Below are 15332 nucleotides of genomic sequence, written 5' to 3' on the forward strand. Positions count from 1 at the left end.
TAAGAGAGTTTTGAGTTTAGATATAGTCCTATCTGTTCCCGAAGCACTCAGTAGAGAGGTACTCTGTGTCCCATGAGATTGGCATTGGGATGGCTGAGCCAGGCTTCTCTAGAACTTTCTGTCCCAAGAGTCCTGGTTGTAGACAAGAGTCAGGACAGAGAACCCTCTCGGGACACTGCTGAAGCTATTCTGGCCTCTAGGCCTCCACAGGGCTAGGGAGCTGTTGACCTCAGCGACGGGTGAGAGAGAGATGGCGGTTAGAGAAGAGGGCAAGTCGTGCTAGGGGCTCTGAGTCGGCGCATCCAAACCCTTCCCACCTTCTTCCCCATGATAATAGTTCACGTTGAGCCCTTACAACAAACCAAGTACTGGCTTTACTTGTATACTAACTTCAAAAGCAGTCTTCTTTGGTGGCTCTAGAGTCAGACTGTCTGGGTTTATTTTATTTTATTTTATTTTTAAGATTTTATTTATTTGTCAGAGAGAGAGAGCACAAGCAGGGGGAGCTACAGGCAGAAGGAGAAGCAGGCTGCCCACTGAGCAAGGAGCCTGATGCAGGACTTGATCCCAGGACCCTGGGATCATGACCTGAGCCAAAGGCAGATGCTTAGCTGCCTGAGCCACCCAGGCGTCCCCAGACTGTCTGGGTTTAAATCCCAGTTTGTCATTTGCTATATAACGAAGTAACTTAATCTTTCTGTGCCTTGGTTTCTTCTTCTTTAAAATCAAGACAGTAACTATGCTTACCTTCTGGGGTTGTTGTGAGCTCTGAGAACAATACCTGGCATGTAGTAAACACTCAAATGTACATTGTTTTTATTGTCAGTAACTCATTTAGTCCTCAACAATCCCATGAAATAGGTACTGTTACTATCTCCATTTTATTGGTGAGGAAATCCACATGGGCTGCTAAGATTTGGGACTGGGGAGCCACAGAGTTGCCTGGCTTCCCTCATCTCCTCAAGCCCATCCGCCTTTGTCACAGTCACCTTTATTTTTCTGAATTTTTATGTACAAGTCACAGAAGCACCACGGTTATGGGGTGAGGTGGCTTCTCAGGCCAGGAGTCACACTGGCTTAGATCCCTCACTGGAGGACAGTAAGAGCAAGAACCTAGCAAGGCTGCAGCCGGCTCAGAGCTCAGCAGCTTCACACCCCACCCTCCCTACCCACCATGGAAGTCTCCTCTTTAGCATCGGGGGCAGGAGCTCTTGGTTACGATATGATATGGCTCTGCACCCAGAGTCGGGCTCCTTTGGGGCAGGCCGTTGTCTTACGCAGCTTTGGCACACATCCCTCCCACCCCGTCCTGAGCGGGCAGTTGCAGGAGCACTGGGTGCCAATCTTGGCTGTTTATCAGAACCATCAGTGGTATTTATTCTATTTTTCTTAGAGCATGTTTAATGTTTGTGTTTGTTTTCAAAACTTGTAAAATCAAACCGTATGAAGGTAAAAAGTGAGGTCTCCTCCCTTCCATACTTCCACGTTCCCAGTTGGTATATGTTTTGTGAGATATTCTGTGCATGTGTGAGTACACACATTCTCTCCCTTCAGCTTCTTCATTGTTTGATCATTTTAATACATAGAGCAGAATACTGTGCATATTAACTGATTTTATTTAACGGTATAACTTGAAGATTTCATATTCAGGAGATAAATATATATCCTTCATTGTTAATGGCTACATAATAGCAAGAATAGGTAGAACAGGTAACATTTGTGGAGCCCTACCTGGGTATCAAGCAATACTTTATTACTCATTTAAGCCTCTCAATAGCTCTGTAGGTCTTACTGTTCCTTCATTTTATAGATGAGGAGGCTAAGGTCTGGAGAGGTTTAGGGACTTGCCCTGGGTCATACAACTGACTGGTCAGAGGTGGAACTGGAATTTGACTTCAGAGCTCTTGCTCTTGACCGGTAGTCTCTACCATATGGTATATTTGGTCTTGCTCTTACAAACAGTGTAGCAATGAGTAACCTTTAAGCATCTCAAGGATAAATTCCTAGAATTCTGTGGAACTGCTAATTCAAAGTGATGTGCATTTAAAATAGTCCCTAGGGGCACCCGGGTGGCTCAGTTGGTTAAGCCTCTGACTCTTCCGACTCTTGATTTCAACTCAGGTCATGATCTCAGGGTCATGGGATCTAGCTCCACCTCAGGCTCCGCTCGCTTGCTCTCAAATAAATAAATCTTAAAAAAAATTTAAATATATAAATAAATAAAATATTCCCTTTTACCAGGTTGCCTTGAAAGACATGGTACACTTTATACCAAGAACCAAGGCCCATCCCAGATGGTTTGCATTGGGATTTGGGGGGTAATGCCTAGCCAGGGTTGAGAATTGATGAGGAATGAATTTACTGGTGAATGAAAATATAAATCAAGGTCTTCAGCCACAGTCCTATGTCAGATGGTGAGAATATAACAAGCTGGTACTTGGATGGAGAGGTAGGGAAAACTTAGAATGAGAGAAGAGAAGGAGGGCTATGGTGTGTATTAGAGTTGGTAGGAATCCTGCCAGGATTAGAGCAGAGCATGACTGGAGAGAAGTGATCACAGAGGTAAGTTCTATAGAACCTTGAGTGCCTCTTTCTTAATAGACATAGGGGCTCCAAGACTAAGGAGGCCTGTGTCTCCTGTCTTTGTCCCACCCTCAATTAGAACAGCCCCCTTGCCTTATTTGTGAAGGAAGGAACTACTTCCTGGGCCTAGAGGCCTGCCTTATGGGAGGAACTATGCGCCCTCTGCCTTTTTCTCTTCCCGTGTTCATTATGGCCTTCCCATTCCCTTGTGTTTCCCAAACTTGCATCATCATCCACCTCACCTGGTGGGGGGTAATGACTGTTAAAATCCAGCCCCTCCCCCCAAGCCAGGCCCACCAAATCAGAATCCTGAGGGGATCGGCCAGGGAGCACATACCCAGCTTCTGCTGACCAGGCAGTTTGAGAGATGATGCCCTGCTGGGTGAATCATTTGTCATGGGACTTGAGAATAGGAATCGGGACATCCAGGAGTTCTAGATCCATCTCTGCCACTAACACCTCTCGTGTGTTGGCCTAGCTCCACCCCTCTTGAGCCTGAGGATCTGTATCTGAACACAGAGGGTTGTTGTAGATAAAGTGCCTCTTGGGCTCTGAAATAACGCACCAAAGAAGGTAGAGCCACAGCCAACCATATTACTTCCTTTGTTTGGGAGCCCAGCATGTTTTTCTAAAAGAATAGTTCTTAATATTTTAGGAGATAGACTGTTCAGCGAATCTGTTCCCTGCCCCCACCCACCACCACCAAGATGCACACTTACCCCACAGATCAAATCATGAATTTAGTTGGTGCACCAGTCCCCAGGGAAGAGCTGCCTCTTACAGGGTCTGAAACTCTTCAGCTTTTTAGATCCCTTCAGACCAGGGTGGCTGAACAGTGGGGTAGATCCTCTGCCATTTTTTGGGTTTGTACTCTGTGTCTCAGCCACCCAACCCTGCTCCTCCTTTAAGTTCTCCCAAGGAGACCTGGGTTTACGTTTGGGTTTGGGTCAGAGCTACCCACCTGCCCGTCTCCTCAAAACGGGCAGGGAATGCAGAGGGCTTAATCTAGGCAAGTGCGTCCCAACCCTGGCCTCATATCAGAATCACTCAAGGACTTTATAAAAATAATCCGAGGGGGCTCCTGGGTGGCTCAGTCGTTAAGTGTCCGCCTTCGGCTCAGGTGGATCGAGCCCCGCATCGGGCTCCCTGCTCATCGGGGAGCTTGCTTCTCCCTCTCCCTCTTCCTGCTATTCTTCCTGCTGTGCTCTATCTCTCTCTGTCAAATAAATAAAATCTTAAAAAAGTAATAATAATAATTTGAGGCTGGGTCCTATGCCCAGCAAGTCTGATATTTTTTAAGCTCTCTAGTTGGCTCTTGTATGCATCCAGTGGAGAACCACTTGTCTTGATACTGGCGATGATTCTGGGTGGGCCCAGGAAGGTGGTGAGGGTATGCAGCCTACTGGGAGTGGGGAGTTAGGGCTGTGGAAGGGGGATCTGGTCTGGGTTTTTCCTTCCTCTCAAGCAGCTGGGAGGGTTTAGGGAAGTCCCCCAGCCCAGGCAGCCAGTGTTCGTTTCATGGAAGCAGAATCTGAAACAATACCCAGGAAGAGAAAAGCAGTAGTACCCTAAGGGTCTCTGGAACAGGGAAGGACAGGTCCCAGCTTTCCTCTTGCTGTCATCCCTGTTCCTTTTCCCAGTGCTGTTTTCCCTGCCTGTTTGGAGCCATAACAGTAATCCTGGCCCTCTCTTTCCCCCTGATGCTGACTTGGACCAAAAGGGTAGATCCAGGGAAGCTGAAATCCCCTTCCCTCCCTGGTCCTTCAGCTTCCTGGGCCACATTTCCTGCATTTCTTTCCTCCTCCTGTCTTCTGAGTCAGAGTCCCTGTATCCAGCAGATTTAAACTCCTCCCTCTCTGGCTCACTGAATCTGGGTGGGGAAACTGAGGTCAGGAGGGGGCCGAGGCTGAATGAGTCACCAGAGCTCAGCTCTCATGCCTCCACCCTCCCCTTTCAGGCTCTACTGACACAGTTCATCAAACAAAAATGTGAGCCCCCTGGCCCTCCCCCATGTTTGTGCGAGCTGGGGTGAGGTAGAGAAGGGCGTGCTTGCAGCCAAACCCCAGCCCCTGTGACGAGTGCCTGAGGCTGCCACGATTGTTGCAACAGCCCAGCACATAAAAATGGATTTGCTCTTATGGTAGTCTCCAAGATATATTTGGCTCCTATGATTTGCCAGGACCCAGGGTCATGACCTACTTAGCTCTGGTCACCTGGCCAAGGAGGGTACTCATGCACAGTCTCTCTGGTCCTCTCCATGCCTGCAGAATCCAGGTTTGCAGCTTGGTGAGAAGCAGCCATTGGCATCATGGCATTCCCCAGCCCCCTCCCCCATCCTCCCACCTCCAGAATTTCATCATTGCTTATTGTGTCTCTAGCTCAAAGGAACCAGCAACATGTCTGTTTTTGGTAAATAACTGCATGAAATTCCCCACCCTTGTCGGGAATCTTAAGGGAGCATCCCAAATGTGCCCTCCTATGTTAATTGCTCCCCACAGCCCCAAAACAGCGTGGGCTCTAAATCTTCAACCAGGAGCAATGACAATAATAGTTAAAATGCATGGAGTACTTAACACATGTCAGGTGTTTCACACAATTTTCTCATTGAATCTGTGATGTAGGGTTTTTACTACCCCTGCTGTACAGAAGAGGAGACCAGGCTCAGAGAAGTTAAAGGACTGGCCCACAATTATGTTGACCTAGGTCTTAGAAGCAGAGGTAGATTTTTAATCCAGGCAAGTCTGCCTGTTGAACCTGTGTTCTTACCCAGTATACTCTGCTAGGACATGAGACAGGGTCACCTGAGGTCAGGGTATCCTCGAGAGGGCACATGATACACACAGAGACACCACTGCCTTCCAGGAGACCATCTGGGTTCAATTGTGCAGGTATTCATTAGGCCCCTGCTATGCCTCAACTCTGGGCCAGACTTTTCTGATCTGAGCAGGAAACGAAGTTTCATCCCCACCCGTCATCTGCAGCCCCAGCTGGGCTCACCCCAAGGGGCCTGAGACTGCGCAAATTCCTTGGACCAGTTCCAGTGCTCACTGATGCTTCCCAGTCATGGGAGGCCCGCCCTCCCCACCGCACTGCTGCACAGACACATGAACACACATTTCCCCAGGGTCAGCCTCCAGTCGTCCAAAGCCACTCTCTCCTTTCTCCATAGTAGAACAAGGTCCTTCATTGAGCCCAACCCTTGGGGCTGTTTTGTCATGTCCCCTGGCAGTACCAGAAGAGAGGCTGTGTCCCGTAGCCCTGGGGTCCTGGCAGTATTCTGGGGTGGGGGAGGGACTAGACAAGGCTTCTCTCTGTCCCAGATGCCTCTGGCTACCCTGTAAGGCCTAAACAACAGCAATTGAGAACATCAGGATAAGGCTGGAAGGGTTAGGCTGACTGCTGGAGAAAGGAGGAAAAACACCAATCACTGAGTCACATACTAAGTGCTTACTGTGGGCAGACTCTGTCAGGTGCTTTACATGCATTGTCGCCCTAAATCCTCTCAGTAGCCCTGTAATCCCCCTTTTCCAGAGGAGGAAGCACATTGCCCAGGCAATTGTATAACACAGCCAGGATGCAAGTCTTTGACTTTCTGTCCTTAATCTTCATCACTGTATTTCTTCTTCCTTCTCATCAAGAGCAAAAAATTCAGGGATTAAGTCAGGAAAATGGAGTACCAGGGTATTCGTTCCGATGTGATCAAGTGCCAGATGGAGGTAGGAGGGTGGGAAAGGTGAAGGCTTCCTGAAATCAGAAAGGCCTGTCCCACCTTGGAAACATCCTTAGGTATGAAGATGACCTAAGAATCAGCCTTGGAGTCATGGGGAGCTGGTTCAAGAGAAGACTGGAGGAGATGAGGTTTCCTAGCCTTGAGTGGCAGGTTCTGCATGAGATCTGGAAAGCTAGGGATGGCGAGCGGGTGGAGAACAAGAGACTTGGCATTGGAGAACTAGTACGGTGTTACAGGTAAAAGTTCCTCCCAGTTCTGGAGGCTGACAGACCTGGGTTCAGATCTTGGCTCTGTCACTTTGGGGAAGTGATTCCACGTCCTGAAATCTTATAGATGAGGATGTTAAAAGAGGGTTGAGGTGAGGTTCTTAGCATAGTGTCTGGCGTATAGTAAATGCTCAATAAATGCTACCCGTGATTACTATTATTGTGTAGTATTAATGTTCTGTTTTGGCCAGTACTATGGGCATAACAGAAATTGATGACTGCATAAATGGATGAACCCCTGGGTACTCAAACAGGGGTTCTCTAGGAAGCTTAGAGCAGAGAGTCCCAGGCCAAGAGAATGTGTAGTTATATGGCCAGGAGTTGGGAGTTGTGTGTGATTCATTTTCTTAGAGCTACAGATTTAAGCAGAATTGGAAATTTATGTGAATTCCTAGACCATAGATTTCCACACAGGTCATTAAGAGAAAGAGAGGCGTGAGGGGGTGTTTCTCACGTTCTTATGTAAGGCTCCCTGTGCAGAGGAGACCAATGGTCCTTGGAATCCTAAGCCTTTAGGAAGTTGGGTTGAGACACTGTCAGATACAGAGAGATCTAGATCGGGGCTCACTTGAAATCCAGATGCTTAGAATTCTGAGGCTCTCCTTATGTAATATAATATATGCCCATTCCCAGCCTCTCCATTTCCAGGACCAGGAGTGGGCATGTGGCTTTAGAATCTCTGGAGGTATTTGAAAAGAAGGAGTCACAGTAAGATATAATAACCGTGATGTTAGATAGGGTGGCTAAGATTTGCTGAGGACTTAACTTTGTGCTCTGCTTTGTGCTGTGGTCTCATTTAATTCATAGTAGCTGTACCAGGTAGGAATGATTCGGACCCCCACTTGACAGAGAAAGTAAAGCTCAGTGAAGTTACCACATTTGCCCAGAGTAACATGGTCAGTAAGTGGGAGAGGAGGGACATAAGCCACATCTCTGCCTGTTCTTTTTCATCACTCACCCCTCAAGGTTCTTAGCTCTGTCAGGTTAGAGCCAGCTCCTTTACCCCTTCCTAGGACCTTACCAATAGCCCAGTAGCTCATCTCTCAGAACACCCGTGTTAGGTATTTGCAAATTGTCACCCTGGCTACAGGTCTGAGCTCAGTTGCCCAAGAGAGAGGACATAGTTGCCTCTAGTCCTTGATGATTATATCTTTTCTCAAGTATTTGTATTCTTTGTCCCTTTCCTTTGCCCTGTCAGCATTTCCTCCCATTCTCTACCCATTGAGCTACCTACAGAAGTGGTAACAAGGTTTTCAAGGAGGACAGTTAGACCTGTAACAGTTCCTTCCCAAGGCCTCCTTTATGTGGCCAGGCTGTGGCCTTATTCCTGGGGAGTGCCCTTCTGGGTCAAGAGGGGAAACCTGGCTCATCTCCACAGACAGACTTAGGCTGTCACACTGTGGGATGGGAAGAAGACGTCACCAAATCACTATGGCATGGAGCAGGCAGGGGCGCTTCCCAGAAGAGGGCAGGTTTAGGCAGTCCAGAATTTGGGTGCCTAGGTGGCTCAGTTGGTTAAGTGTCTGTCTTCGGCTAAAGTCATGATCCCAGGGTCCTGGAATTGAGTCCCACAGCCTGCTTCTCCCTCTCCCTCTGCCTGCCACTCCCCCTGCTTGTGCTCACTCACTCTCTCTCTGCCAAATAAATAAAAAAAGAGGAAGGAAGATTGTTGCAGGCTTCAGCCGTAGATCTCAGTGTGAGTGTAGAAACTTGAATGAATGTGGTATGGCAAGAGCCCCATAGAAGGTGGGGATATCCCGCATCTTTATCTGGAGGACTAGGGGTGGGAAGTGCTCTAAAAATGAAGGTGCTGTTGGCTAGGAGTTGTGGAACTTGAGTCTGTTGGTTGCCATTGTGAGCTCTTTGTCAGGAACATGACATCTTGGTGTGCTTTTAGGAAGAGAAATCCATCTTGGTGAATGGGGCCTATTGGAGGGGGAAATCTGGAGGCAAAGAGACCAGTTAAAAAAAACAGCAAGCAGGGGCCCCTGGGTGGCTCAGACAGCCTCCCACTCAGGTCATGATCCCAGAGTCCTGGGATTGAGCCCCTTGTCAGGCTCCCTGCTCAGCGGGGACTCTGCTTCTCCCTCTCTCCCCCTGCTCCTTCTCTCTCTTGTTCGCTCTTTCAAATAAACAAATCTTTAAAATAATAAACAGCAAGCGTTAGTAAATATATTCTTTCTATATGCGTGGCCACTTTCCATTCTTTATTAGTTCAGTGGATCTTAGAACAACACTGTTAATTGGGTATTGTAATTATCTCCAAAACTTTTCAGGTGAGGAAATCACTGCTCAGTGAGGTTCAAGGTGACTTGCCCAGGGTCTAGCTAGTAAGTTGGAAAGTCCAGAATGTCTGATTCCAGAGCCCAAACTGTTAAACATCATATTCCACTGTCATTCCCTGTCAGGAAGGAGGCTCTTTTGAAAGGGGAAAGGGGGTGTGGGTAGAGGCCGTGAAGATAATAAACAAGGATACAGCAAGAAGGGAGGCCTGGGGACAGCAGGAGGAGCTCAGATTCCAGAGTAGCAAGTTTGGCTGATGGGGAGCCACAGCAGGTGTTGGAGAGTAGGAGTGATGGAACCAGGAAAAATTACTCTGGCAGTAGGGTGAGTGCATTGGGTCTCACTGATAATGAAGGACAAGCTCAGACGTCATGCAGGGGAAAAGGAGAGGAGATTGGAGCTGAGGGAGCAGACTGTAGGTAGCACTCCTGGGTTTATAGGGAGTCCTGCACCCTGGCTCCCCTGACATTCCCTTTTCTCCCCTTTGCAGCCATCGTCAGCCAGTGGCAGCAGGAGTCCAAAGAGAAGGTGGTATCTCTCCTGCTGTCTCACCTGCCCCTTCTTCAGCCAGGCAACACGGAGGCCAAGTCGGAGTACATGAGGCTGCTGCAGAAAGTGCTGGCCTACTCGATAGAGAGCAATGCCTTCATCGAGGAGAGCCGCCAGCTGCTCTCTTACGCCCTCATCCACCCAGCCACCACACTGGAGGACCGCAATGCGCTGGCCCTCTGGCTGAGCCACCTGGAAGAGCGGCTGGCTAGCGGCTTCCGCACCCGTCCTGAGCCCACCTACCACTCACGCCAAGGCTCAGATGAGTGGGGGGGCCCTGCAGAGCTGGGCCCTGGGGAGGCAGGGCCAGGCTGGCAGGACAAGCCACCCCGGGAAAATGGACACGTGCCCTTCCACCCATCCAGCTCAGTGCCGCCAGCCATCAACAGTATTGGGAGCAACGCAAATGCAGGTGAGGGAGTGGGGGTCCCAGGAGGCCAAGCCTACTTGAAAAAGGCCAAACTGGGCTCTCTCTTCACTCGCTCTTTGGCCTTGGGCAAATCACATTATCTCTCTGGACCTCAGCTTTAGGAGGCAGTGCAGAGGTTGTGAACTGCATTCTGAGAGCTGTTAGCTGAACTACGGACATGGTTTGTTGAGCCCAAACTCAGTGAATCTTTGGTTTTGTCTTGCTATGTTTTAAAATAAATTCGGGAACATAAAAAATTGGGAATTTTCCCCTAAAAATCCAGATTTCAGTTTCTCTTCAAAAGTTTTAAAAAAATCTGACAACTCAAGTCCTGTAATCCTCTAGCAACAATAAGATGGGGCTGAATATTGTGTGTTCCCCCCCTGCACATGTGCCACAGTTGGCCTGTGCCCCCACCACCTTCCTTTGGGCATGTCTGATACCTGCCAGGCCTCTGAAAGCATTGAGTTACTGGCCGTAATCTAAGGTCCCTTCCAGCTTAGATATTGTAGATTTGTGTGTATGGCTTCAGCTAACAGCATTGTTTCTGAGAAATCTGTGTTTGTAAGCTTGTTTATGTAAGATGTAATTCACACTGTAAGATACTAGTAATAGTAGGTAATGTTGTTGAGTGTTGACTGTGCTTTAAGCGCTTTTCTGACATGATCTCATTTAATCCTTTATCCTGAGCCCCATTCTAGAGCCCCATTCTAGAGATGACAATGAGACTCAAAGAAGTGAAGTCATGTATTCAAGGTTTTACACAGAACAAGTAGTAGAACAGTCCAAAGTTCAGACCTAGGCAGTCTGACACCAGAATCTGCCTCTGGTGACTATGCTGTTGTCCAGCTAAGTGGTCTGGAAAGGGCTGTGTTGGTAAGCTCCCCAAGAGGCTGGGGTGAGCAGGAGGAGCTGGTATTCTAGTGAGTTTTTGAAATGTTAGTTGAAATGAACAGGGTAAGGGGAAATGGCATTTCCAAGACTTGGTGAGTTACTATTACCTGACTCCGGGTGTGAGAGGTTTCCAAGATTTAACCTCAGCATGGCTGGTCCTCTTTGGCTGGCTGGTAGTGGTTGAAGCAAGCCAAGAGAGAGTGGCAGTGAAATGTTATCCATGCCAGCAGATGGGGCGAACCTGGGTCCCCTGGTGGCACCTGGTACACATCCTTGATGCCCTGAGCTTGCTCTTCTCCCAGTTTCATATGGATGTCCTGGCCACCTGCCTCCCTTCCAGGTGCTGGTAAGAATCAGGGAAAATAGAGGGATAGGAGAGCATTTCTGGCACCTCTAGCAACCCCCAAAGTGTGTTAGACCTTGTTTTATAGTCTCAGAGCATCACAATTTCTGGGTCCAAATTGGGAAAATACATTAATAAAGATAATTCTAGCTAAGATTATTGAGCATTCAGTCTTTTTCAAAAGGTGTTCTGAGAACACATATATGAATTCTTTGGCTGAGTCACAGAAAAGTCACCTGCCCCAGGTGGTGTAGCCAGAATTTAAATCCAGGCAGTCTGGCTCCACAGCTCATACTTTTAACTACTGTGCTACATTGCCTCTACGTAAAAGTGACCCTTCCATAGATGCTCAGACCTCATCAAGGGGAGGGGTTACGCATGCAGGGTGCCCATCCATTTCTTCCTCCCCGCAATGGGGACAGCAGCTATTAAAGGACTAACTAAGCTGGAACAACGTCAGATAGAGGGGTTGAACCAGAAGAGAGAAAGGAATTGGGCATTCCAGGTAGAGGATACAGCATGAAATGAAGGCACGGGAGTGGCAAATTGGAGTATGCAGACAGGTCTGGCTGGGATGGAGAGATGCAAGGATTTAAATGAGTAATAGCAGTAGCAGACATTCATGTTTACTGTGTGCCTGCCTCTGTGCCAAGGACATTACTTGGAAATGGAGGCAGAGGGGGCAAAGTGACTTGCCCAGGATCATAAAGTTAATAGGTGGCAGTGCCAGAATTTTAGTGCAGGTCTGTCTTGACTCTCAGATCTCAGTATATTAGGGCCACATTCTGGGGGGCCTTGAATGTTAGGGTGAGGCTTTTCAATTTCAGGCAGTTGCAGGAAACAGGAAACCATTAAAATATTTTTGAGTGGGGAGCAAGGATTGGCCTGTAAGGGCAGGCAGGGTGGGTTTGGGGTGCTGCCAAGGACAGACCAGGGTTTCTTGGAGAGTGTGAGGCCCTGGATCTCCAGCCGGCATTCCTGTTTTTATAGCTCTCATACTGTGGCCAGCCTCCACCCCAGTGCCTGGCCAAGCAGGGCTCCTCAGGAACTGCACGATCATTCCAATCAGGATAATTTCCTGCCCTCTCAGCCTTGCCTGCCTCCTCCTTGGCTGAGAAGGGAAGAGGAGGAGGCCATAGGCACCAAGACAGGCAAAAGAAAAAAAAAAAAAAAAAAGGCCTATACCGAGTCCCATAGGGCCCAAAAGGTGTCATTTTCTGGGAATCCAGACACTTGGAAGAAGCCGTGGGACAAGGACCCCAGAGGTCCCAGGAGAGGTGGAGGCTGGCCTGAGGCAGTAGATCAGTGTACTGCCCTGTCCTTCAGGTGACTTCCTGACTAGGAGCATAGATACTGTCACAGATGAAGGAAGGTGGTTTGGGGCCTGTACCAGGCTGGTTGTCCTTCCTGAGTTGAGTTTCAGTGGAGCACTGGCAGGAATCCCAGCCTTTCCATCAGAAACAAGGCGAGGGTTCTTCCGTTGCTGCCTCTCAACTCCCTCTGGCAACTGGGGCAAAGTGCTTCTGTTCCCTCAGCCTTGATGTTCTCACTTACTCAGAGTGAGGCTTTTTGGCCTTGTGTCCTTGTCTTTTTATTTGGCTTTGGGTACTTTTGAATTCCCTGTGTCAAGCTCAGAGGCACCCTTAGCACCCTTCAGACAGACCGTGGGTGCCCTCCTTTTGGCTTTTATGAAACCGAAGGCTCTTGTGTATCATGCCCTGCACCTGATCCTGGCGATGCAGAAATGATTGAGCGGAGTTGCTATTCCTGCAACTGCTTGAAATTGAAAAGCTTCACACTGTCCTTCAAGATATGTGGCCCTCATATACATGAGCCCAGAGTCCAGTGCAAGAGGCGGGCTGGTGATGGAGGCAGTAAATGCTAGGCTTGAGGCAGTAACACAGGGCCCCAGGGAGTGCAGAGGAAGGAGTCACAGAAGAGCTAAGGAGCGAAGGCTGAGATTGAGGAGTGAAGGCTGAGATAGCTGGCAGGGAAGGGTGGAAGAGCCATGAGCTAGGCAGAGGGAGTAAGTTTCCATGTCTGGAAGCTCATGGGAACCTGCCCTGTCCTGAGGATGGTTAAAATCAGGTTGGAGCCCTTTTCCTACCTCAGGAATGGGATGGATAGAGAGTATGAAACATCTTGTAGAAGACGACCTGGATCCACCCTAAGTCACTGGGCCTCATGGGTAGCTGATTTTAGCTCTGTGCGGGAAAAATCTTTGGGAGGTGGTGAGGTCCGATGACAGGGATGTTGAGGAAGCAGTTTATATAATTCATTCATTCATTTACTTTACAAATACTAATGAAGCAGCTCCTCCGGGCCAGGTCCCACTATAATTACTGAGGATACAGTGATCTTTAAAACAGGACAAGTCCCTGCTGTCACAGATCTTGTGTGGTAGCAGGGGTGTGCAGTTAATAAGCCTGTAAACAAATAACTAGGTAAAATCACTCCAGGTTGTGGTAGGTGCTGTAAGGAAGTTAAGTAAGAGTCATATGATAGAGTAACCAAGATGGGTGGAAGGCAGCTACTCAGGGAAGGCCTTGGAAGAGATGATGATTGCTGGAGATGAGACTTGAGGGAGCCAGCTACAAAGATCAGGAAGACGAGAAGAAAGAGCAAGTGCAGAAGTCCTGAGGTTGGACAGCGTGAGTGTTCAGGAACAAATGAGGGTGGGTGGGGAAGAAAAGCTAAAAAGGCTTGAACTGAAAGGTGAGTTGGGGGAGGCGAGAGGTCAGAGATGAGCAGGGCCCAGGTCCCACAGGGCCTTGTAGGCGTGTGGAAAAGTTTGAATTTTATACTCGGTGTAAAGGGAAGTCATAGGTGGGATTTAAAGCAGGGACAAACTTGGTCAGATTTGCATTTTTAGAAGGATCAGCGTGGCTTCTGTGAGGTGAATGGACTGTAGGAGGCAAGAATGAAGGCAAGAAAACAGTAAAGAGGCTGTAGCAGTAATTCCAACAAGGGATGCCAGTTACAGACCAGAGTGCTGGAAGAGAAAGTGGGGAGATTCAGAGTTGTGGCTGAGAGCTTGCTAATGGGTTGGGTGTGGGGAATGAGGGAACGAGCAATATCATGTAGGTACTTCCCTTCAAACATCAGGGTCCCCTCCTGTTGTTGGATTCTGGGGCTGAGCCGCCATCCATGGCACCAACCAGGGGGCATGATCTCCTGTGGTCAGATCTCCAAACCTGACCTCTTGCCTCTCCCCCTCTGGCCAGGTCTCCCCTGCCAAATTCACCCCAGCCCGCTGAAACGCTCCATGTCGCTCATCCCCACGAGCCCCCAGGCCCCTGGTGAGTGGCCGAGTCCAGAGGAGCTTGGGGCCCGGGCTGCTTTCACCACGCCCGACCACGCACCCCTCTCGCCCCAGAGCAGCGTGGCCTCCTCTGGCAGTGAGCAGACGGAGGAGCAGGGCTCCAGCCGGAACACTTTCCAGGAGGACGGCAGTGGCATGAAAGGTATGACGGGAGGGTAGCACTAGGACCCTCTGAAGGCTTCTGCATAGCTTAGAAGACAGGAGGGAGCCGTGGTAGCTTCCACCTTCCTGTCTCATCACCCTGTACCCTACCCTAGGCAGGGACAGGTCTGAGGGGAGGAGTGAATCCCTGTCCTTAGGGCTCAAGACTGAGCAGAGACATCCCTCTAGGCCCCGGTCTGATAGGGGAGAAACCCCTGCCCTCAGACACCCCAGCCTGACAAGGAAGCCAGGACACAGCGGTAGCTGATGGAACAGAAGTTCCAGGAAGACTTTTAGGGACACCAGTGAGGTCATCCTAGTACATATCCAATCAAACAGCTCGGAAGGGTCAGATGTCCTGATACCAGGGAAGGCCACTTAGAAGGGTGTAACTGGGCAGGAGAAGTGGCTTATGGGGACACCTGGGTGGCTCAGTTAAGCGGCTGCCTTTGCCTCAGGTCATTATCCCAGGGTCATGGGGTCGAGCCCCACATCAGGCTGAGCAGGGAGCCAGCTTCTCCCTCTGCCTGCTGCTCCCCCTGCTTGTGCTCTTCTGTCAAAGAAATAAATAAAATCTTTAAAAAAAAAAATGTGGCTTATGGACCTTTGCCTTTCCCCTACTCGTCTCAGTTTTCTGCAGTTTTAATGTTACTTCTGGCTATGTTGTGTACACATATTCCCTCTTCCCCCCTTTAAGGTGGAGTTCCATGGGGCTCAGGAGAAGGTGGTCTGATGCTTGGGGCCTCAGGGTCGACCAAGGATGGAACATTAAAAACTGCAGAAAACTGCTCCGTCCCCACAACCCTTCCTCT

At 49.1% G+C, this 15332-nt stretch overlaps 1 protein-coding gene across 2 annotated transcripts in view; it reads left to right on the forward strand.

Moving 5' to 3' along the window:
• Window positions 1–15332, forward strand: part of SAMD4B (sterile alpha motif domain containing 4B) — a 36712-nt gene that overhangs the window by 13904 nt on the left and 7476 nt on the right. For both annotated transcript variants that reach the window (XM_040633961.1, XM_008688693.2), the window contains exons 3-4: window positions 9353–9823; window positions 14282–14521. In XM_040633961.1, coding sequence (XP_040489895.1) covers window positions 9353–9823; window positions 14282–14521 — 711 coding nt within the window. The remainder of the gene's footprint in view (window positions 1–9352; window positions 9824–14281; window positions 14522–15332) is intronic.

Source organism: Ursus maritimus, unplaced genomic scaffold, assembly GCF_017311325.1.
Source record: "Ursus maritimus isolate PB19 unplaced genomic scaffold, ASM1731132v1 scaffold_19, whole genome shotgun sequence".
NCBI lineage: Eukaryota > Metazoa > Chordata > Mammalia > Carnivora > Ursidae > Ursus > Ursus maritimus.